The sequence below is a fragment of the Heterodontus francisci genome, chromosome 6 (genome assembly GCF_036365525.1).
Source record: "Heterodontus francisci isolate sHetFra1 chromosome 6, sHetFra1.hap1, whole genome shotgun sequence".
NCBI classification, from domain to species: domain Eukaryota; kingdom Metazoa; phylum Chordata; class Chondrichthyes; order Heterodontiformes; family Heterodontidae; genus Heterodontus; species Heterodontus francisci.
Window position 1 is genome coordinate 67,731,322 of NC_090376.1, and position 25,081 is coordinate 67,756,402.

The 25,081-nt window shown below is 44.6% G+C and overlaps 1 protein-coding gene across 1 annotated transcript in view; it reads right to left on the reverse strand.

The window, feature by feature from the left end:
• LOC137370977 (transmembrane protein 182-like) overlaps nt 1–25,081 on the reverse strand; it is a 57,997-nt gene that overhangs the window by 18,989 nt on the left and 13,927 nt on the right. Inside the window, exon 2 of the mRNA XM_068032875.1 lies at nt 19,795–19,915. Within this exon, the coding sequence (XP_067888976.1) occupies nt 19,795–19,915 (121 nt within the window). The remainder of the gene's footprint in view (nt 1–19,794; nt 19,916–25,081) is intronic.

Here is a 25,081-nt window from a genome sequence, read left to right on the forward strand (position 1 = left end):
TATGCTTCATAAGGACAGGTTAAACATTTGTAACCTTATATCCCACAACATAATTTCAAGGCCTATTTCTTATAGCTGATAATACTAAGGTTCCATTCATAAAGCAATAATTATGCCAATCATACTTTAAATGTATTAAAAGGCTATTGCATTTGATTATGGAAAAGCACAAAGAGCTATGCATTCTACCTAGTGCCAGAAAAAGTTAAAATATCTTCCCAGATTAGCCAAGATAGTAGATCCTTATATTAATATTGTTTACGAAGCTGCATGGCATCAAGAATTGCTTTCAAAGAACAAAGAAAATTACAGCACAGGAACAGGCCCTTCGGCCCTCCAAGCCTGCGCCGATCCAGATCCTAAATCTAAACCTGTCGCCTATTTTCTAAGGGTCTGTATCTCTTTGCTTCATGCCCATTCATGTATCTGTCTAGATACATCTTAAAAGACGTTATCGTGCCCGCGTCTACCACCTCCGCTGGCAATGCATTCCAGGCACCCACCACCCTCTGCGTAAAGAACTTTCCACGCATATCCCCCCTAAATTTTTCCCCTCTCACTTTGAACTCGTGACCCCTAGTAATTGAATCCCCCACTCTGGGAAAAAGCTTCTTGCTATCCACCCTGTCTATACCTCTCATGATTTTATACACCTCAATCAGGTCCCCCCTCAACCTCCATCTTTCTAATGAAAATAATCCTAATCTACTCAACCTCTCTTCATAGCTAGCGCCCGCCATACCAGGCAACATCCTGGTGAACCTCCTCTGCACCCTCTCCAAAGCATCTACATCCTTTTGGTAATGTGGCGACCAGAACTGCACGCAGTATTCCAAATGTGGCCGAATCAAAGTCTTATACAACTGTAACATGACCTGCCAACTCTTGTACTCAATACCCCGTCCGATGAAGGAAAGCATGCCGTATGCCTTCTTGACCACTCTATTGACCTGCGTTGCCACCTTCAGGGAACAATGGACCTGAACACCCAAATCTCTCTGTACATCAATTTTCCCCAGAACTTTTCCATTTACTGAATAGTTCACTCTTGAATTGGATCTTCCAAAATGCATCACCTCGCATTTGCCCGGATTGAACTCCATCTGCCATTTCTCTGCCCAACTCTCCAATCTATCTATATTCTGCTGTATTCTCTGACAGTCCCCTTCACTATCTGCTACTCCACCAATCTTAGTGTCATCTGCAAACTTGCTAATCAGACCACCTATATTTTCCTCCAAATCATTTATAGTCATCATAGTCTCATCATAGTCCTACAGTATTTTAAATGATAATTATGAATGCCAATTATGCAACAGGGCACATTTTATAACAGCAGTCTTTCCATGTAAATGCTCCTTCAATCATAACTGTGACTACATTTTCCCCATACAAACCCTCCAATGTAATTTTGCTGCAAGATCGGTGTACATGTAATCACACCCATTATAGGTTACATGCTGTTACATATATGGCTTACTGACATTTTAAATTTGTCAGCAATTTTGCTCTGCTTGCAGTAGATAGCACATGATGAGAGAACCGACACCTGAGAGCAGTCTCATTGCATTTCTTCTTATCCCATTCAAGGAGGCAGCTCTCGGTAATGCTGGGAAAAGAGACAGTAAATGAGAAGTAGAAGAATTGGCTGCAGCTCATGGGTATATTAGGCCTCTCCTGCTTTTTATCTCATATCTCACTGGTACTAAACATATACTGAAGCCCAAAACATAATACTCGTTGTCATGATCCTGTTTTTCTTTCGGGAAATATGCGGTGTACCTTTAAGGCTGTAAGAGATCAGTAGGTCTTTAAGGCATCCAGCTTCAGATGTTACCAGGAAGTGTATTTTGGTTGCTCTGGATACAGACGTACAGACAGGGAGAACAGGACGTTTGTCTTTGAAAACTGTTTGTTCAGAGACAGTTGGGTCACAGACAATTCTGGCATGTGAAGCAAAGAGGAGAGTTCTCCCTCAGTCTATTTAAAGTCTATTTATTATTCTTTCTCAGAAATCTGAAAAGTTAAGCCAGATTAATCGTTTTTTAAAAAAAAGCTATTTGTCGAATTACTGTGTTCATCACTGGAAAGAAGAAGAGTTTGATGCTTCAACTACTGAACTGTAATTGCTGAACTCCTATTGTCAGATTCATCAAGGCTTGGAAGACTTCAAGCAACCTTGGACTGTTCCACATTGGAAGATTCTACTTCATCAGGAACGTATATCTGCAAAAACTTTATTGTTAATTCTTTTTTTTATCGAGCAGCTAATTAAACAACAAAAACTCTGTTAGTTTGAGTATATGTACGCGAATGCGGGTGTTAGATTCTCTCAATAAGTTATAAGGTCTTTAGATATTGGTTTATCTATGTAGTGTTTAAGATTTTAGTGTTTTTTCAATAAACAGTTAATTTGTTGATATTTAAAGATACCTGGTTTGGTTCACCTCATTCAGGGCTACTAGATTGTTCAATTTGGCTGCTGATTTCTTTGATTTGGAAAGCTTAAAGAGATATGTTATGCGACCTGCATGGCTGTGAGACTGAATTGACAGTGCGTTGCTCCCACTGTAATCAGAATCGCATATTTTGATTGGGGGCTTTGTCCTGACCGGTCGTGACATAACATATTAATTCTTCTGAAAGCCAAAACTGAAGAGTTCTTATAGGACAACATTATGATTCTTTTCTCTTTCTCTTGTTTTGTACCAGAATAAGAACAATAAGCACCTAATGACGCTGAGAAAAGCAGCATCACACAGTATACAATGTCATACTAAAAGGGGAGATGGTGGCGTAGTGGTAATGTCACTGGACTAGTAACCAGAGGCACAGGCTAATGCTTTGGGGACATGGGTTCAAATCCCACTGCAGCAGATGTTGAAATTTGAATTCAATTAATAAATCTGGAATTAAAAAGCTAGTCTAATGGCGACCATGACACCATTGTCGATTGTTGTAAAAACCTATCTGGTTCACTAATGTCCTTTATGGAAGGAAATCTGCCATCCTACCCCATCCGGTTCACTAATGTTCATTACGGAAGGAAATCTGCTATGCTTACCCGGTCTCATCTATATGTGACTCCAAACACAGCTATGAAACTAACATACTTTGCATCCTCATTGGCGACAGGTGAGGTCCCAGAGGACTGGAGAATAGCCAATAAGAAGGGTAGCAAGGATAATCCAGGAAATTATAGGCCGGTGAGCCTTTCATCAGTGGTAGGGAAATTATTAGAGGATTCTTCGGGACAGGATTTACTCCCATTTGGAAACAAACAAACTTATTAGCACGAGGCAGCCTGGTTTTGTGAAGGGGAGGTCGTGTCTCACTAATTTGATTGAGTCTTTTGAGGAAGTGACAAAGATGATTGATGAAGGAAGGGCAGTGGATGTTATCTATATGGAGTTCAGTAAAGGCTTTGACAAGGTCCCTCACGGCAGACTGGTACAAAAGGTGAAGTCACACGGGATCAGAGGTGAGCTGGCAAGATGGATACAGAACTGGCTCTGTCATAGAAGACAGAGGGTAGCAGTGGAAGGGTGCTTTTCTGAATGGAGGGATGTGACTAGTGGTGTTCCGCAGGGATCAGTGCTGGGACCTTTGCTCTTTGTAGTATATATAAATGATTTGGAGGAAAATGTAGCTGGTCTGATTAGTAAGTTTGCGGACGACACAAAGGTTGGTGGAGTTGCGGACAGTGATGAGGATTGTCAGAGGATACAGCAGGATATAGATCGGTTGGAGACTTGGGCGGAGAAATGGCAGATGGAGTTTATCCGGACAAATGTGAGGTAATGCATTTTGGAAGATCAAATGCAGGTGGGAAGTATACAGTAAATGGCAGAACCCTTAGGAGTATTGACAGGCAGAGAGATCTTGCCGTACAGGTCCACAGGTCACTGAAAGTGGCAACGCAGGTGGATAAGGTAGTCAAGAAGGCATACGGCATGCTTGCTTTCATCGGTCGGGGCACAGAGTATAAAAATTGGCAAGTCTTGCTGCAGCTGTACAGAACTTTAGTTAGGCCACACTTAGAATATTGTGTGCAATTCTGATCGCCACATTACCAGAAGGACGTGGAGGCTTTGGAGAGGGTACAGAAGAGGTTTACCAGGATGTTGCCTGGTCTGGAGGGCATTAGCTATGAGGAGAGGTTGGATAAACTCGGAATGTTTTCACTGGAACGACGGAGGTGGAGGGGTGACATGATAGAGGTTTACAAAGTTATGAAGGCATGGACAGAGTGGATAGTCAGAAGCTTTTTCCCAGGATGGAAGAGTCAGTTACTAGGGGACATAGGTTTAAGGTGCAAGGGGCAAAGTTTAGAGGGGATGTGTGGGGCAAGTTCTTTACACAGAGGGTGGTGAGTGCCTGGAACTTGCTGCCGGGGGAGGTGGTGGAAGCAGGTACAATAGCGACGTTTAAGAGGCATCTTGACAAATACATGAATAGGATGGGAATAGAGGGATAAAGTCCCCGGAAGTGCAGAAGGTTTTAGTTTAGACAGGCATCAAGATCGGCGCAGGCTTGGAGGGCCGAATGGCCTGTTCCTGTGCTGTACTGTTCTTTGTTCTTTGTACAGAATCATACCTTTTAGCTAAAGTCCCAGACTCCTCCATCACCATCTCTGGGCGTGTCTTGTCTCACTGGTAGGACAGACCCTCTAGGGGTCGCAGCACAGTGGTATACAGTTGGGAGGGAGTCCTTAACATTGGCTCCAGACCCCATGAAGCCTCATGACATCAGGCCAAACATGGGCAAGGAAACCTCCTGTTGATTACCACCTACTGCCTTCCCTCAGCTAGTAAATCAATACTGTTCCATGTTGAACATCACTTGGAAGAAGCATTGATAGTAGCAAGAACACAGAATGTACTCTGGGCAGGGGACTTCAACGTGACTCAATAGCACCAATGCTGGCTGCGTCCTGAAGGACATAGCTGCCAGACTGGGTTTGTAGCAGATGGTGATTGAACCAACATGAGGGAAAAATCTTCTTGGCCTTGCCTTCACCAATGTACCTGTTGCAGATGCATCTGCCAAGGACTGTATTGTCAGAAGTGACCATCACACAGACCTTGTGGAGTCAAAGTCCTGTCTTCACACTGAGAACAAGTGCCATTGTGGCGTGTGACAGAGTAAACAAAGGTTCCGCAGTGAGGATCAACAGCAGCGTCTGGCTTCCTCTCTCTTTGAAGATGTTCAGGAGTTTGACGCTTCCTATGTATACACTGTTCCTCAGACAGGTCCAAGTAATTCTGTTGTTGTCTGTATGAGCAGTTTGGAGAATAACAGTACTCTCTGATGTAATCTCATGTGTCTGGCATCTCCATCTTCTGCTTCATCCTTTAAATATATACACAGAGAGGTTCCCACAGGGCACCTATTGTTCCATTTTGGAGGTGGAAAACAGAAAGAGATTGGCCAAAACCTGTGGCACAGACCTAGTTCTGCCATTGACAACTGAAAAAATGAATAAAGCCAATCCAAAAGCACACATTGAACTTGCAGACTGTTCCTTGGATAACTAAATTCAAAGGCAGCCACTAGCTGCTCTGGATACACAAATAGGATGGGGTGATGACTGGGTGGTAAATGATAACTGAAATAATATGAAAATCTGAGTGCAGTGAGATAGTGAAATAAGAAATAAAAATATAACTTGTAAACAACTAATAAGTAAATTAATATGCTAAATAAATAAAAACTGTAAGCATACTAATTACTGAGCTGTAGCATTAGCATTCATTACAGCTTTAAACTATCAGACTTTTAGCATCAAATAGAATAACAAAAATTAGATCCACCTGTCATGCCAGCTGTATAGTTGATAGCATTGTGGAGAGTGTGAACAGACTGCTTTTACTGTGTGTGTAGTATTTCAGATCAGCCATGATCTCACTGAATGGTGGAACATGCTCATGGGGTTGAATGGCCTACTCCTGTTCTTATGTTTCCATGTTCCTATTATGGTATTGCTAAGTTTTCTACTGAGCCATCAGCAGCAGCATTATTGTTTCTGCCACATTCTGCAATCTCATTGGCTAGCACTCTCCATCCCTTGATCGCCATCAAAACAAGAAATCATCCCTGTTTCAGTGGGAGTATAGAAGGATCTGTCACGAATACCTTTGATTGAGGTACAAACCTAATGTAGCCACTACACAAGGCTACCTGAATGCTGGACACGATGCAGGCTATAGACAGAGTTGTGATTCCACAACAAATGAATGTGAGCTCTAAAACCCTACTAAATCCAGTTTGGAATGTGAGTGACCTAACAGAAAGAGGAGGATCTATGAACATCTCCATTCTCAACTATGGTGGATCTCAGCAGATGAGTGCCAGAGACAAAGCTGAAAGGTTTGTAAGTATCTTTAGCGAAAAGTGCTGATTGGTGACCCTACTTTGCATCCTCTTGAGGTCCCCACCATAATAGATACCAGTGTCCAGCCAATTTTGTTAATTCCACATGACAGTAAAAAGTGGTTGGGTGCAAAAGCTATGGACCCTGACACTGTTCCAGCTGAAGTGTTGAAGAGCTGTTTTCGACAGATAGCCCCACCCCTAGCCAAGTTCTATTAGTAAATTATGACAGACATCTACCCACCAATGTGGAAGTTTGCCGGGGTATGTCCAGGTATATACACAGAAAACAGGATAAATCTAAATCAATCAATTACTATCCTTTTAATCCTCATCCCAACCATCAGTAAAGCGATGGAAGGAATCTTCAATACAACTATCAAGCAACACCTACTCACCAATAACCTGCTCATTGATGCTTAGTTCAGGTTCCTCCAGAACTATTTGACTCCAGACCTCACCTCAGCTTTGATCCAGACCAGGACATAAGAGCTGAATACTACAGGAGAGGTGAAAGTAGCTGCTCTTGACATTAAGGCAACATTCAACATGGTGTGACACCAAAGAATCCTACCAAAACTGGGGTCAATGGGCATTTAAAGGGAAAACCCTCCAGTGACTGAAGTCATACTTGATGCAAAGTAAAATGGTCTGGTTGTTGTCCATTTAACAAGCCTCAGGACAACACTGTGGGAGCTACTCAGAGAAATGGTGAGCTTCTTTATCAATGGCCTTTTACTCCATCATATTGTGTGGGGTGGACTGTTTGCTAATAATTCTATGTGTTCGGCTAATTCACAACTTCTCTGATAATGAGGCAACCCATGCCATTACATTCCTACAGCAGGACCTGGACGACATCCAGACTTGGGCTGACGATTAGCATGTAGCATTCATGCCATGTAAGTGCAAGATAATGACCATCTCAAATAAAGAAAGGCCAGCCATTTTTCTTTGGTCTTTAATGGCACGACCATCACCAAGACCTTTACCAGCAACATTGTGGGGTTTACTAATAGCCCGAAGCTTAACTGGACCAGCCACATCAAAACCTTGACTGCAAATGCAGGGTAGAGATTGGGTACTTTGTGACTAGTGCTTCACAGCTGACCCCTCAAAGCTTCTCCACTATCTACACGTTCAGATCAGGAGTGTGATGGAATAGTCATCGCTCACCTGTATGGGTGTCACTGCGACAACGCCCAAGACGTTTATTACTATCCAGGATAGAGCGGTTCACTTAATTGGTGCCCCTGCCACTCAATACTCAGCTTCTCCACCACCAGTCCATTGTGGCTACAGTATGTAACATCCACAAGTTACACCTGCAGCAACTTATCAGGGTTATGTTGACAGCACCTCCCTTTCCTGCAACTCTAGCACCAAGAAAGACAAGAAAGGCAACATCGTGGGAACACTATCAACTCCAGGTTCCCCACTATCCTGAATTGGACATATATTGACATTCCTCCATAATCACTGGGTCAATATCCTGCAAATCTTCACCTAACATCATCACGGGAGTACCATCATCACATCGGCTGCAGTGGTTCAAGGTGAAGACCCACCATGACCTTCTTAGAGCAAATATGAATGGGTAATAAATGTGATAAATATTTGCATTTGAAATATTTGTGGAATATGGGGATGATTTATGGAATTTTAGGGGATTATTTCAGTTTTACTAACCTTCAAATGGAAGCAAGATTTGTTGAATATTCATGCTTCAGATTTTGGAGCACTAACTTAAGTCTTCATCAGCTGTACTCAAACTCTAAAATGTCACGTTGTAAAGGGATCATTACACATTTCCACCAGACAATTCTACTCTGACCAGGTGGGAACTGATTCCCTGACAGAAGGAAATATAGAGCCATGTTGGTGGTTTATTTGATTTCCAGTCGTGGCTGTGTTGCAATATTCTTCATTTTTTTCTTTGTAATTGGTTCATCAGAGTTTTATTTGTTGTAATAACCTGTGCTTCTATATTCTTATTGTTGCGCAACTCATGGCTTTGTTGGAAGTTTCATTTTCTTTTCTATTCTTGCTTTTGTTGTTTCTGAGATCTCAATCTCTTTCTCTGATGTTAGTTTTTGTCTGTTGCATTCTATTATTTTATTTTTTATTTATATTTAGAGATACAGCACCGAAACAGGCCCTTCGGCCCACCGAGTCTGTGCCGACCATCAACCACCCATTTATGCTAATCCTACACTAATCCCATATTCCTACCACATCCCCACCTGTCCCTCTATTCCCCTACCACCTACCTATACTAGGGGCAATTTATAATGGCCAATTTACCTATCAACCTGCAAGTCTTTTGGTGGTGGGAGGAAACCGGAGTACCCGGCGAAAACCCACGCAGACACAGGGAGAACTTGCAAACTCCACACAGGCAGTACCCAGAATTGAACCCGGGTCACTGGAGCTGTGAGGCTACGGTGCTAACCACTGTGCCACTGTGCCGCCCTAATTCGAGTTTTAAAAAAAACAATTTTACAGTCTCCATGAGTCAAATTTTATCTAATAAGGCCCACAAGCAGCGGGGAGGCTGGTAGCGGGTTGGGAACCCATCAGTCATTGAAGCGGACTTTGCCGTGGCTCTTTTAACTCAGCTGCGGTATAAGCATCCCAGTTCCAGATTTTCCAACTAGTCAGAGAGGGTAGATGAGATGACGTGCCAAATCTGTCAAAGGAAGGATTTCTAGTGAAAGGGACCCCAGGATCAGAATGGCTGAACTGTACAATAATTCCTGTGGCTTCAGCCACCGCAGGAATGGAAAGGAGACCTGGGAAGTCTGCGCCCCCCCCACTCCCGCTCCGCCCCGTGTCTCGGTCTCTTAACTGGTGGTTCTCCTGCAGGATCTGAGGTACTGAAATGAGGCGATATTGCCAAGGTCAGGACAAAAAGGCCAGCCTTGCAAACCAAGCAGGCATGGAGTGAAGTGGCTGGGGAAGTCAGTAGCAGAGGTGTGGTCCCTCCAACCTGGAGACAGTGCACTGAGGTTCAAGGACCTCAGGAGGGTGGGAAAGGTGAGTGGCATAATACTATCAGGTGCTGAGTCCCACACTCTGACTTTTCCAGCATTCTCCAGCACAGCACTCCTCAGACCAACACATCTTGCAGCTCCACTCATTCCTCTCGAGACACCTCCTCACATTTCCATCTGAACAGCCGACACTCATACTCATCCTCATCTTTGTGCTCTCTCACACCCATGCCTCACAGTCACCCTCCCAAATGTTGCCCTGCACAAAATCCATTTCTCACACTCACAGCTCCTTGCTTTCTCTCCTTGCAGAATGGCATAGACAGAAGACCAAGGTTGCGGGGGGGGGGGGGGGGGGGGTTTCTCCAGTGAGAGCCATCTCGACCACTGGTAATGCTTAGCCACCTCATCCACTGGGAAGGAGGTCTTGTTCCAGGTGGCTGCAGATGTCAGCAATGACTTGCATGAAAGTCTGAGCCTCATGAAACACCACTGCTCATATATAATGAGAGAGCTGACCTTCTGCCTGTAGATCCTGTGTTGGGGGATCTCGCCTCCTTCACGCTGGGTGTCTGTGTCCATACCCTCCGCCCTGTGGAGCAGAATGTGCCTGAAGAGAAGGCAACTGGTGTTGCTGCTCCTCTTGTTCTTCATCAGAGGTGCAAGGTAGAGCTGCATAGCTGTTCCCACGCTGTAGTGAAGGCTGACAGCAAGGAAGTGCCGAACAAGATAAGTGACATCCAAAACAGGTGAACTAACTTCCAAGAAGTTGGAAAGCACCTGTCAAGCTGTAAGAGCACACTCTGAGAAGAAGTAAAAACAAGAAATGCTGGAACCACTCAGCAGGTCTGGCAGCATCTGTGGAAAGAGAAGCAGAGTTAACGTTTCGGGTCAGTGACCCTTCATCGGAACTGACAAATATTAGAAAAGTCACAGGTTATAAGCAAGTGAGGTGGGGGTGGGGCAAGAGATAACAAAGGAGGTCTAGATTGGACCAGGCCACATAGCTGACCAAAAGGTCACGGAGCAAAGGCAAACAATATGTTGCTGATGTGTTGAAAGACAAAGCATTAGTACAGATTAGCTGTTAATACACTGAATATTTCAGTGGGTTAAATCCTGAGTTAAATGCCTCTTTGCATATTTTAATGACTTACCCGACAGATGCATGGGGGTTCCCCACTTACCACAATATAAGAACATTAGATATAAGAAATAGGAGCAGGAGTATGCCACACAGCCCATTGAGTCTGCTCCACCATTCAATAAGATCATGGTGAACCTTTACATCAACTCCCCTTTCCCCATATTCCTCGATTCACTTAGTGCGCAGAATTCTTTTGGTCTCAGTCTTGAATATACTCAATGATTAAGCATCCACAGCCTCCTGGGGTAGAGATTTCCAAAGATTCACAACCCTCTGAGTGAAGAAATTTCTCATCATCTCAGTCCTAAATGGCCAAGCCCTTATCCTGAGACTATGTCCTGTAATTTTAGACTTTCCAGTCTCTCAGCATCTACCCTGTCAAGCCCACTAAGAATTTATGGGCAGAATTCTATCAGTGCAGTGGAGATGGGCTGGGAGGGAAGCCCGATGGGGATCTTCCCAGAGGTAGCTGAGCTGGTAGGTGGAGGCCATGCTTGAACGCGGCAGGAAGGTAATTAAGCCTGTTAAACAGGCAATTAACAAGGATTTTACCAGCTATTTGCAATTTTGCAAGGGGCACGCAAGAACCACAGAGCTTCAGAGCCCCACCTGCTATAAGGAGGGGGAAGCTCAACGGAAGGTCAGTCTTGGCTGCAGTCAGCAGCCATTGTGAGAGGTAGAGCAACATTGCAGGCAGAGTGATAGTGAGTAAACAATGGCAGTCTTCTCTTCTTAGGCAGTCCCTAGGAACGAGGATCACTTTCTTCCATTCCAGTATCAATCTGGAGGCTTGTCAAACTTTGCGAGCACAACAGAGGCATTCTGACTGAGTGTCCTATCTAACTTGCCACTTGTGTGTACAGAGTAAGAGGGCTGTGAGGTTTTGAGAAGTGAGTCCAGTAATTTGTAATGAGTCTTATTCACTCAGGCTTTGAGACCTCCAGTGAAGAGGAGCATTGGAGAGGGAAAGAGCTGCAACCACTGGGAGCTAATTAGCTAAGCATACAAACATCAATGGAGAGCAGCATAACTTTATTAGCTAGCTAGCAAGCAAAACAGTATGCAATGCCAATGCAAAATACTTTTGCAAGCTACACCTTGTCACGAAGTGCTAAATGGACCTTGTTGGATGACCTCTGTAGATTCACACTGTGTCAGGAGTGAAAATTCATCAAATAAACCAATCTAATATTGAGATGAGGCAATAGAAAAATCAGCAATAGGAAGATGGACCATTTCTTAAACTGCTGTTGTCACAAGACAATTTGACCCGTGATGGTCAATGTTTGTGCAACCGCTCCACCTGAATGTAATATCTGTCAACAAAAGGGCAGTGATCCCCAAATCAGAGAATTTTATAAGATGGAGAAGATAGTACTTCAGAAGAGTCATGCAAAAGCAGAGTGGGACAGGAAGGGACAGAGAGATTACCGATAGGTAGCCAAGAGTAGTTTATTCATCTTGACAGGCTGTTAAACTAAGTCCTGGATGCTAAAATACAGTAACATCAGAATCTCTCCTGGACAAAATGTCAGTTGTTCACCAAAGCTAGTGACAAAATTAGATAAACACAATAACAATTAAAAAGCACCCTTCAGCTCCTCCATTAAAGAGATTCTCTAAAATTCACTTATGTCTATATCTCAGTCGATTCCAATTCAGCTCTGACAAGATAATTATTGACAAAAAGCTTTTCTGCAAAAAGTTGAGTGGGTGTTACTGCATTTACTATTCAGTTACAAAACGTTTAGTCACTAACTAACTAATTTATGCCCATACCAAATCTATTACCTGTTCGCAAAGGTGCACTTTTAACGTAATGTAATGATATGATACAGACAACTTACAAATTACATTGGCCACTCAGATTATCTGCCCTCAAACTGGATAGTAAATGATGCACATTGCAGTTACTGATCTTTGACATACTTGTAAAACTTGTCCTTTAATCCAATTCGCAGCAAAAAAAAATCAGTTACTGTTTCTAACATGGTCATTGAAACATAATAAATTTTGACTGTGTCTTCACGGACAGTTTTTAAAATTGTAAATGCAGCATGGATTTTGTTAAAGAATCATAGACAGTTCATCATAGATTATTGTTTATTAAAGCTACCCATTACCTTGTACTTACTATCTCGTGTATAGGGGTCAGCAGCATCCTGTTTTTGCCAGTATTACTCAGCCTTCTTACACCACACTCTTGTAGTCATGAGGAACTTATAGTGCTGACTTCTGGAGATTCTTTGGATTTTCTTGCCTGTTTTCTCCTTAATACAAGTTCTGGAACAATTGTGATTCCACGTGGATAGCAGCGGAATTATGACATTCATATAGAAGTAAAAGTCCAGCAACTTTCAACATGTCGTTGAGCTTGTGTCCCAGGTAAAAATAATACATGCCAGAGCGTAGAAATCAAGACATTCCTTAAGTGACTTTTGCCTTTTTAAAATAAGTTTACATAACACAAGCCTTTGAACTTGTGTTTTAAAACAACCCAGCTGCTAGGTTACTTTAAAACACAAGATTGAAGGTTTGAAGCAGGAGTGTCCAACATTTTCACATGGGGGGGCCACATTACAATTTTTGTCTTAACATAGGGGGCTGGTGAGACTATTTTGGAAAGATAAAGGCATCAAAACAACAGCAAATGTGCATTTTTGTGAAGAAGTTTTAAATGAGAAGACTAATTTATTGACTTACTTTCTGGTCACTATGTTGGACAGTGATTTAGTGAGATACCTGGCATTTTCTTTGTTTGCACAAGTAGTCAATGCGATGCGGAGTATTCTGGGTAGATGTCCATCTGTCAGGAGTGATCCTGATCACACTGTCTCCCATCTCGCTCTCTGTCTCTCTCTCTCGCTCTCTGTCTCTCCCTCCCCTTCCCTTTCTGTGTACCCCTGTCTATGTTCCCCCTCTCTGAGTTCGTCCCCCCATCTCTCCCCCTTTACTTTCTGCCCCCCATCTCATTCTCTGCCCCCTATCTTTCTCTCTGACCCCCTCTCTCTCTTTCTGCTCCCCTCCCTGCCTTTCTCTCTCTCTGCCTCCCTCTCTCTCTCTGCTCCCCTTTCTCTCTCTGCCCCCCTTTCTCTTTGCCCCCTCTCTCTCTCTGCTCCTTTCTCTTGCTCTCCCTCTCTGCTCGTTCTCTCTCTCACCCCTCTCTACCCCCTCTCTCTCTCTGCTCTCTCTGCCCCCTCTCTATCCCCTCTCTATCCATGTCCCCCTCTCTCTCTCCCTTCCGCTGCCCCCCCAGCTCTCTCTCTCTCTCTCTCTGCCCCCCTCTACTCCTGTTTTTCTCTCTGCCTCTCTCTCTCTGTTCCCCCTCTCTCTCTCTGTTCGCCCTCTCTCTCTCTGCCCCATCTCTCTCTCTCTGCTTCTCTCTCTCTCTCTGTGATCCCCTCTTTCCCTCTCTCTCCCTCTGCCCCCCACCCTTCTCTCCCCACCCTCTCTCTCTCTCTCTGTGACAGTTGCAGGGAGCGGGAACTCTCAGTAGAAGAGCTTTGTGGTGGGTCAGTTTTTTAAAAAATAGCAGCCGTCAGTTTCACAGCTGACAGATGCTTAGAGCAGAGACAGCGCTTCTGAACCTCGGACAAGTTTGTGGTTTTCGGCTGGCTTTAAAAAAAAAAAAATTGGAACCCGCCAGAAAACTACAAACCTGTCCAAAGTTCGGAAGAGAGCAAGAGACAGGAGCAGAGAGAGAGATGGGGACAGAGAGAGAGAGAGAGAGATGGGGACAGAGAGAGAGAGAGAGATGGGAAACAGAGAGAGAGGGCAGACAGAAAGGAGTCAGAGAAACTGATAGCTGCGATTTTTTTTTTAGAAGTTGGACTGGTCTGGGAGAAGAAGCCAATGGGAAATTTCTCAGCCCTGAAATTACAAGTCAAGGATCTTAAAATTTTTACCACCGACGTTGGTGTACGTGCATGGACACGGGGTCTTCACAGGGGTCGGCAACAAGGGATCGCAGGCAAGGCTCATTGAGATATGCAAAAGGGAAGCTCGTGATTCATTAATACAGGCATATTTCTCATGAGCCTTTCTTACACACACATAAAAGCAAATAAATCTTCCATTTTCTACAGCCCTATTGCTGTTTCTTAGAATGGCCTTATCATCTCACTGGACCCATCATCACATCAGGCCACAGCATGGGAAATGCACTGACCTAATGCAGTGTGGTCTTTCCCATCATACCCTTTGCAAAAGCCATCGAACTGTTAATGGCTTAGTAGTAAATGAGTAAAGGATTCTTTTTGTATTGCAAAATATCAGATTTCATTAAAGACAAATAAACAGTAAGGTGACATTGAACTATAAAATATAACCTTGTGAAAGCCAATTGCAGCTAATTGGACTTTGTTGTGTGCCTGCGGGTGCTCCTACATGGTGCTGTCCCAGTGCTGTTAGCTAAGGTGGAGGCAGACTGCTGACCTTTCTTCTCCATGGCTTTCGATGGCCGTGGTGGTCGTCCTCTGGTAACCTGAGGCCTTGAGGGCCCAAGGATATTGAGGGCCTTCTGCACAGGTGCGGGTGCCGCCTCTGTCATTGCAGTTTCCTAAGGTGTTGGCGTCACTGTCAGAGGGTTAAGGACCTGCCATCCACATCAGGAATGCTCTGTGTTTCAAGGAGCCGCTCCTCTACCCTTTCAAGGCACACTTGTCCTTCCCTGCTCAACTGAAGTGGTTGAGCACCTGGTGTTGGCTCCAACCATTTTGCCACCTCCCCCTCCTACCCTCGCCCATCCATTGTTCCACAGAGCTCATGGAGGAGACAGTGGCATGCAGGTCTGTGCACATCTTTGGTATCCACTGGGTGATTTGCTGGATGTGGCTCTCCATGAGGGTCACCACTTACTCAACGGAGGAAGCTATGCACACACACGCCTTGGACATGGCTGCACTCATGGCCAAGATGGACTCCTCCATCATTCACACATGGGTGTGCAAAGCCTCTGGAAGCTCCGCCAGATGTTCACGCACTTCACACTGTAGCTCCAGCATTAGCCGCCTCGTTGATTATTCCAGATGCACACCATCAGCCTGAAGCTCATCATCGCCGTGCCCTCCTCCAGTCCTCCAATTGTGAATGGCTGCAACTGTCACTGCCTCTGCCAGCTGCTCGTGTGCGTCTATGCTATACTTACCAAATTGTGACGCCTTTGCTAGTGGCATGTGACTGCCCACCAACAGCAGAGTATCTGCGCTGGTAAAGAGTGTGGGGTATGATGTGACACTGCATCCTCTGAGGTCTTCTTCTCCTCCTCAAAGGTGATAGGCTGTCCCACAGGTTCTGCAGCTGGCTATTCTTGTCCATGACCTGCAAGAAAGAGAAGAGTGATAAGAGGGTATACGCATTCCAACACATCCTTCTGACTACTCATCATCTGCAGCTCCCTGTGACCAGTTGTGGACACATACGCACTGTGCTTTGTGCTCACCAGAGGGTCGCTTGCGCCCAACCATTAGGCCACTCATTCCCTCAGGGCTCCACACACGTCTCACCATCAGCAATAGTCTGCCCTGCCTTCATACCTCCCAGTTCCCATACCTCTTCTTCTGTGGCGTGAGGATCACCATATATGGGACGCCACCTCCAGTTCTTGCTCTTTCTTGCATGTTCAGAGCTCTCTTCTCCTGCAAGCATATGAATTTACTCGCCCATCATGCACACCACACCTATGTAGGTGGTAGCCTAACTGTCCATCATGGGGCCACAGGGACAGATGCCTCCTGCATGTGGTCATTCAGTACTGGCATTGCATGGGTCACCTCTGACTGATCATTGGGTGTCCTCCACAGTGAGACTCCCATGCATGTAGTAGCCAATGCTGCTGCCTGGGGCATTGCCACTGAATGGGTGGGCAACCCCTTCTCCAAATTCATATTCATCTTTAGTCACATTTAAGGCTGCGAGCTTAATATTACGCGCTGCACTCACCTTGCCAGTGCGCATCAGTTCGTTGATCCTCTTTCTACACTGCATTCACGTACGTGGGACCACCCCACAGCTGTTCACCTGCTCCAATATCTCCATCCATACCCTTTTAGTCTGGCAAGCCGGTCTCCTGCTCCCATCTTGAGGGAAAAGGACTTCCCTCTGAGCCTGTACTGCTTGGAGGAGCACCTCCAGGGAGGTATCAGATAACCTGCTGTCAAGAAAACCACACCTGCCAAGGATGAGGCATATTAATTTTGTTATATGGAACATTAATTTCAAACTCTTACCGGACTGAAAACATGGCTGCACCTGCATTCTAAAAGGACAGTGGCCTGGAGAAGGCAATGGAACTGCTCACTGATTCAATTAACCAAGTAGATTTTGATGAAAAGACATTGAAGGTGTGAAAGTCAACATTCCAGCCCATACTAAGGATGTGTGCTAAGATTGAAAGAATCCACTAAACCTAGCCAGGCAGGTTGTTCCAGAAAAGAAGCTAATCACATGACTGGCCTGCTGGCCCAGGTATGATTTGAATTGTGACACAGGAAAAAAATCAGACTGCAACTGAACTTGAAGAGAGAGTATCTCTCACTGTCTTTCTCTCTCATGGAAAGCAGAGACTGCAACTGGATTTCAAAAAGACAGCATCTCCTTGACTCTCTCTCTTTCCCTCTCACGCAAAGACAGGGACCCACGGAAGAAACTAAGCCTCAAGACAGAAAACCATCGAAACAAGTTTGAAAGTGTGTACTGGGCTCCAACGAGACATCAAGATTTAACGGCAAAGACTTTACATCGAACTTAAAAGGCAGTAAATGAACTCCAGCTATTACTTCAAACCTTTCCCCTTGATTCTCCTTTTCTGTCTCTATCTGCATGTGTGTTTATCGCATGTGCATGCTAGCGTGGTTGCGTCGCATATTTTTAGCAGTTTTAACCGAATTAGAGTTTTAAGGTTAATAAACTTACGCTTTTCTCATTTAAATCTAAAAAAACCTGTCTGGTTGATGTCTTTGCCATTCCAATTGGAGAGCACTTACGGCAAGCCAAAAATATAGTGTTTTAAAAATTAAACCCTGTTACGGCCAAACCAGGAAAAAGCTTAGAGGGAACCCCTGGACCCCTTTCTCACCTGGTCGTAACCCTTGCTCTGCCTTCTGTCATCTCCCAATCACTCCAGTGCTGCCTATCAGTTTCCTCTGGGGCTGCTGCCTTTAAAACTACTGCTGGGTGCCTTTTAAAGAAGGTGCCAGCCTTGCCTTAGCCGCTACTTCCTCCCGCCCGGGCCTCCTAACTGGCTGGCTTCCCCACCTGCCGTTCGGTAATTGAAAGGCTCTGAGAATATCGATCTCTCACTTCTGCACACCCCCCACCCTCCACCCGACCCACACGGCCACGCCACCCATGTTGCTACCGTTAAAATTCTGGCCTATGTTTCAATGAAATCATCTCTCATTCTTCTAAATTCCAGAGAATTATAGGCCCATTCTACTCAATCTTTCCTCACAGGACAACCCTCTTAGATCAGGAATCAATCAAGTGAACCTTAATTGTATCCCCTCTAAGGTAAGTGCATTCTTCTCAAGGTAAGAAGACCAAAATGCTATTACAGTATTCCAGGTGTGGTCTCAGCAAAGCTTTATATAATTGCAGCAGGACTTCATTACTTTTATACTGCAACCTCCTGCAATGAATGTAGATTAGATTAGATTAGAGATACAGCACTGAAACAGGCCCTTCGGCCCACCACCATTTGTTTCCTTAATTGTTTGCTGTAACTGTGTGTTAACTTTCTATGATTAGTATACCAAATTCCTAAGAATCCCAACATTTACTGGTGTCTCATCTTTAAAAAAAAATTCTGCTTTTCCATTCATCCTACCAAACTGAATAATTTCACACTTTTATCATATTATACCCATCTGCCACCTTCTTGCCCAATCACTTAACTGATCTATATCCCTTTGCAGCCTCTTTAGCTTCTCTTCACAGTTTACTTTCTGATCAGCTTTGTACCATCAGCAAACTTGGGTATATTGCACTTGGCCTCCTCATCTAAGTCATTGATATAGATATTAAGGCACTCTACTAGTTTATATATTCTGCCATCTGGAAAATGAACCACTTATTGCTGCTCTCTATTCTCTGTCCGTTCACCGATCCTCAATCCAAGCTAACATAGTACCCCTAATCCTATGAGCCCTAATCTTTATGTAACTACCTCTTGTGTGGCACCTTATGAATGCTTTCTGAAAATTGCTGAAAATAGAGACATGTTGTCGGAGCTTTTTGTCTTGCACTCATCAGGACAATCCACCAGAATAACAAATGTAAGGGAAAACAACAACTTATACTGCATGAGAAGTGAGTGCTGATTGGTTGGCAAGTGAACTCTGATTGGTAGAGGTGTTGCCATTGAGAATGTACCAGCTTACGGTGACTGACAGTTAACTGCCATGTTTTGTTTGAAATTTAAACCAGGCAACTTAACTCTGATTGGTCAAGGCATTGCCCAAGGAATGAACCAGCGAATGGCTGTCACTTACTTTGTTCAGCAGAAACAGGCGCAATGTTTGTACATATTATTTCTGTCTGCAAAGAACAGGGCTCTATGTATTAATATGTAGCTTCCAGTACGTGAAAATGCGCCACACTGTGAGCCCTACTGACAATCTTAAATTGGTTGTCAGCGTAATTCTTAGCACATTGTGGATTATTTAGCAAATGTCCTATGGAAACATTCACATCTAATGTTGGACACTGTGTTTTGAGTTTTACAAGCACGGGCTGATTGGGTACGGCCCATACCTTGCCCGTTGTGAACAGCAGAAGGGTCATGTTGTTTGATATGATCCGCCAGTCTTTGGGACGTACGGCCTATATACCTAACATCACACTGGCATACGAATTAGGAGCAGGAGTAGGCCACTCGGCCCCTCGAGACTGATCCGCCATTCAACAAGATCATGGCTGATCTGATTGTAACCTCAATTGCACATTCCTGCTTAGCATTGAAATTGCTTTCTGAAAATCCAAATATACTATATCCATGAGTACCCCCTTATCTAGCCTGCCACTTACATCCTCAAAAAACTCTAACAGATTTGTCAAACAGATTTCCCCTTCATATAACCTTGTTGACTCTGCCTAATTAATCATATTGTGATTTTCCAAAACCCTTATTGTCGCATCCTCAATAATAGATTCTGGCTGCTACTGATGTTAGGCTAAGGAGCTTTTAGCCTTAGTTTTGAAAATTACTAAGACAGCAACTAAATTTTAGAGAGCCCTATATGTTAGTTTTCCTTATTTTCTAAATTAAAAGATTATTTTACTCACTGAACCAGAATTTCCAGATGTTGTCATCAACCACTGCTTCATTAAACCAGCATCTCCAGAAAAAGCCCTCATGATGAAAAGTGGCACCAGCTTTATGGGGAGACACAATTATATCTCCCTTCTAAACATGAAAGAAAATGTTTAGTCATTCTATCACTTGCAGCATTCTAATATACAAAAATATATTATTTATATATCATATTTATTGTTTTCAGATATTACACTCTTGTGTTTCTGTTAATTTTCCAATTAAATTGAATACAAAAACTGCTAAAATCAATTTTATCATTACAAAAACTTTTCAAATACACTTTTGGACCACTTCTATTAAAGTAGAAAATTTCATCAATATGTTTTGAATGAAATTATCTTAAATTAATGAATTGTATTAAAGCATCTATTATATATTAAGATTAAATAGTCATCAAAACATTTCATTTTAAAATGCAATGTAAACTCGAATATTAACCTGCTCCTATGGAAACATTCACATTTATCTTCAATACCAGTTACACATGTAAGTGGTGGGATTATGATAGACATCAAAGTTAAGCTTTGCTAATGTTAATATCAACATAATGTCTTATACCAGGAACAAACCTGCAGAAATCCTTGCCTGCTCAATGGTGGAGAAGTGAGGGAGGTGGAATGCAAATGATTTGGTTGTATCCTTAGTTTTCTTAGAGTCTGGTAATGCGAGTGGTATTTACTTCCCTCATCAACAAACAATGACAATTTAGTTAAGCATCCCAAGGCACTTCACAGGATCAAATAACAGACAAAAATTTGAAACTGAGCTCCTCCATCACCATCCATGGATATGTTCTGTCCCACCAAAGGACCCACCGGAGGTGGTGACACAGTCAGAGGGAATGACCCTGGGTGTCTTCAACATTCACTCCAGATCCCAAGAAGTCTCATGGCATCAGGTCAAACATGAGCAAGGAAACTGCCGCTGATTACCACCAGCTACCCTACTTCAGCTGATGAATCAATACTGCTCCATGTTGAACATCATTTGGAAGAAGCACTGAGGATAACAAAGGCATAGAATGTACTCTGGATGGGAGAATTTAATGTCCATCACCAAGAGTGGCTCAGTAACATCATTACTGACCAAACTGGCTAAGTTCTAAAAGACATAGCTGCCAGACTGCACCTGCGGCAGGTGGAAAGAAAACCAATATGAGGGAAAAACTTATTTAAACTCATCCTGATCAATGTTCCTATCACAAATGTATCTGTCCATGACAGTGTATGTAGGACTAACCAGAGCACAGTCCTTGCAGAGTCAAACTTCCATCTTCCCAATGAGGACACCCTCCATCGTGTTGTGTGGCACTGCCACCGTGCTAAATGGGATAGATTCACAACAGGTCTAGCAGCACAAAACTGGGTATCCATGAGCCACCAGCAGCAGCAAAATTGTATTCTACCACAATCTAACCCCATAGCCTGGATTATCCCTCATTCTACCATTACAATCAATCCAGCGGACCAACCCTGGTTCAATGAGAAATGGCATAGGCATACCTAAAAAGGTGAAAACTTGGTGAAGTTACATCACAGGACTACAGGCATGCTAAACACTGGAAACGGCATGCTGTAGACGGAACGAAGCAATCCCATATCTAGCGTATCAGATCAAAGCTTTGCAGTCCTGCCACAGTCAGTCATGAATGGTGGTGGACAATTAAACAACTAAAGGGAAGAGGAAGAAGCTACTTGAACATACCCATCCTTAACGAGGGCACAGCCCAGCATGTAAGTGCAAAACTCAAGGCTGAAGCATTTGCAACCATCTTCAGCCAGAAGTGCCAAATGGATGATCCATTTCGGCCACCACCTAAAGCCCCCACCATCACAGAAGCTAATTTGATCCACCTGATAACAAGAAATGGCAAAATACATTGGATACAGCAAAGGCTATGAACCCCGACAACATCCAAGTGTAGAACTAGCCACACCACTCGCCAAGCTGTTCCGGTACAGCTACAATACAGGCACCACCTGACAATGTGGAAAATTGAACAAGTATGTTCTGTCCACAAAAAGCAAGACATACCTTATCTGGCCAATTACCGCCCATCAGTCGACTGATATGAATGCTGGACTTTGTAACATCATTATCTTTTAAAAACTGTGATTTTTAATGTAGTGTGAGATAAAATCAGAGGAAACATGTGATCTCACACTTCTTTGGCCTCCTTGTCTCGAGAGACAATGGGTAAGTGCCTAGAGGTGGTCAGTAGTTTGTACGCCTGGTGTGGCTATAAAGGCCAATTCTCAAGTGACAGACTCTTCCACAGGTGCTGCAGATAAAATTGGTTGTCGGGGCTGTTACACAGTTGGTTCTCTCCTTGCGCTTCTGTCTTTTTCCTGCCTTTGGCTGGACTTATAGCCCGTAACTGCTGCCTTCCGTGTTGTTTCGGTCGCTGTGAGACGACTATGGAGTGACCTCTCCATGGCGCATGCCTGGGCGAATGTATGGAGGTTGAGAGTTGCCCAATCGTCAAAACCCCCCTCTCGGCCTTTCTGGTGGGGTCCAAAGGAGTGCAGAGCATGGCGTTTGGCACCGGTATGGCTGCAGGAACTGCCGGAAACATGCCAAAGGTGACACATGACCGCCTACGGGGTTCCGCTCCGGATTTTCTGTTAGGGTTTACTCCCTTAGCCTTGGTCTCTCCCGAGATGCCCACAAGGCAGTGGGGTTGTTAGGGCCCCTACACAAGTGTAGGATGATGCCGGTGGGAGGAGGGGGTGCGAGGGGGAGGGGTGGAGGAAAGTGGGGTGCGAGGGGGAGCTGGGAAGGGGGCAGAAAGGGGGTGGGGGTGCAGGGGAAGGGGGTGCAGGGGGAAGATGGTGCGTGGCGGGGGTGAGCTGAGACGGTGGAGCTGGGAAGGGGGGAGGGGAAGGGGGGAAGGGGGGAGGGGAAGGGGGGATCTCACACTAAGTCTGCTTAAAGGCAAGACAGGAATCTTGGTTACCAGAATAACAAGGAACCCAGATCAAAGACCATTTTGAAAAGTTGAGAAGATAAGGCTATAACATCTGACGGACAGTGGGTTTCATTTCCCCAGACTCTGAGATCATAACCAAGGAGCCAGTGACTCTGAAAATGCAAATGCGAATTACAATTGCTCACACCTGGAACAAAAGATGGCCTGGGTAGTCCTGCTGCGGCCATGTTGAACACCAATTGGAAGAAACACTGATGGTACTAAGGGAACAAAATGTACTCTGGGTGGGGGACTTCTGATTGAGCTGGCCGAGTCCTAAAAGACATAGCTGCTAGACTGGGTCTGCGGCAGGTGGTGATGGAACCAACAGCAGAATTGTATTCAACCACAATCTGTAACCTCATGGCTTGGCATATACCCAACTCTACCACTACCATCAAGCGGGGAGACCAACCCTGGTTCAATGAAGAATGCAGGAGGGCATGCCAGAAGCAGCACCAGTCATACCTAAAAATGAGGTGTCTGCCTGGTGAAGCTACAACACAGGACTACTTGCATACCAAACAGTGGAAGCAGCATGCGATAGACAGGGTTAAGTGATCCCACAACCAACAGATCAGATCTAACCTCTGCAGTCCTGCCATAACCAGTCATGAATAGTGATGGACAAGTAAATAACTAACAGGAGGAGGAGGCTCCACAAATATCCCCATCCTCAATAATGAGGGAGATCAACACATCAGTGCAAAAGATAAGACTGAAGAATTTGCAACAATCTTCAGCCAGAAGTGGCAAGTGGATGCTCCATCTCTGCCTCCTCCTGAAGTCCCCAGCATCACAGATGCCAGTCTTCAGCCAATCTGATTCACTCCACAAGAAACGACTGAAGGCACTGGATACTGCAAAGGCTATGGGCCCTGACAACATTCTGGCAGTAGTACTGAAGACTTGTGCTGCAGAACTAGTCACGCTGTTCCAGTACAGCTACAACACTGGCATCTACCCGGCAATGTGGAAAATTGCCCAGATATGTCCTGTCCACAAAAAGCAGGACAAATCCAACCGAGCCAACTACCGCCCTATTAGTCTATTCCCGATCATCAGCAAAGTGATGGAAGGGGTCGTTGACAGTGCTATCAAGCAGCACTTGCTAGCAATAACCTGCTCACTGATGCTCAGTTTGGGTTCTGCCAGGGCTACTTAACTCCCAACCTCATTACAGCCTTAGTCCAGACATGGAAAAAAGAGCTGAACTCCAGAGGTGAGGTGAGAGTGACTGCCCTTGACATCAAGGCAGCATTTGACTGAGTATGGCATCATGGAGCCCTAGCAAAACAGGAGTCAGTGGGAATTGGGGGGAAAACACTCTGTTGGTTGGAGTCATACCCAGCACAAAGGAAGATGGTTATAGTTGTTGAAGGTCAATCATCTCAGTCCCAGGGCATCACCGCAGGAGTTCCTCAGGGTAGTGTTCTAGGCCCAACCATCTTCAGGTGCTTCAATAATGACCTTCCCTCCATCATAAGGCCCAAAGTGGGGATGTTTGCTCATGACTGCACAATGTTCAGCACCATTCGCGACTCCTCAAATACCGAAGCAGCCGGCGTCCATATGTAGCAAGACCTGGAAAATATCCAGGCTTGGGCTGATAAGTGGCAAGTAACATTCGTGCCACACAAGTGCAAGTCAATGACCATCTCAAACAAGAGAGAATCTAACCATCTCCCCTTGCCATTCAATGGCATTACCATCACTGAATCCCCCACTATCAACATCCTGGGGCTGAGCATTGACCAGAAACTGAACTGGACCAGCCATATAAATGCTGTGGCTGCAAGAGCAGGTCAGAGGCTGAGAATTCTGCGGCGAGTAACTCACCTCCTGTTTTCCCAATGCCCGTCCACCATCTGCAAGCACAAGTCAGGAGTGTGATGGAATACTTTCCACTTGCCTGGATGGGTGCAGCACCAATAATACTCAAGAAGCTCGACACCATGCAGGACAGAGCAGTCCGCCTGATTGGCACCTCATTGACCACCTTCAACATTCACTCACTCCACCACTGATGCACAGTGGCAGCAATGTGTACCATCTACAAGATGCACTGCAGCAATTCACCAAGGCTCCTTCGACAGCACCTTCCAAACCCGTGACCCCTACCAGCTAGAAGCAGGGCAGCAGATGCACGGGGACATCACCACCTGCAAATTCCAGTCCAAGTCACACACCATCCTGACTTGGAACTATTTCGCCATTCCTTTACTGTCGCTGGGTCAAAATTCTGGATCTCCCTTCCTAACAGCACTGTTGGTGTACCTACACCCCAA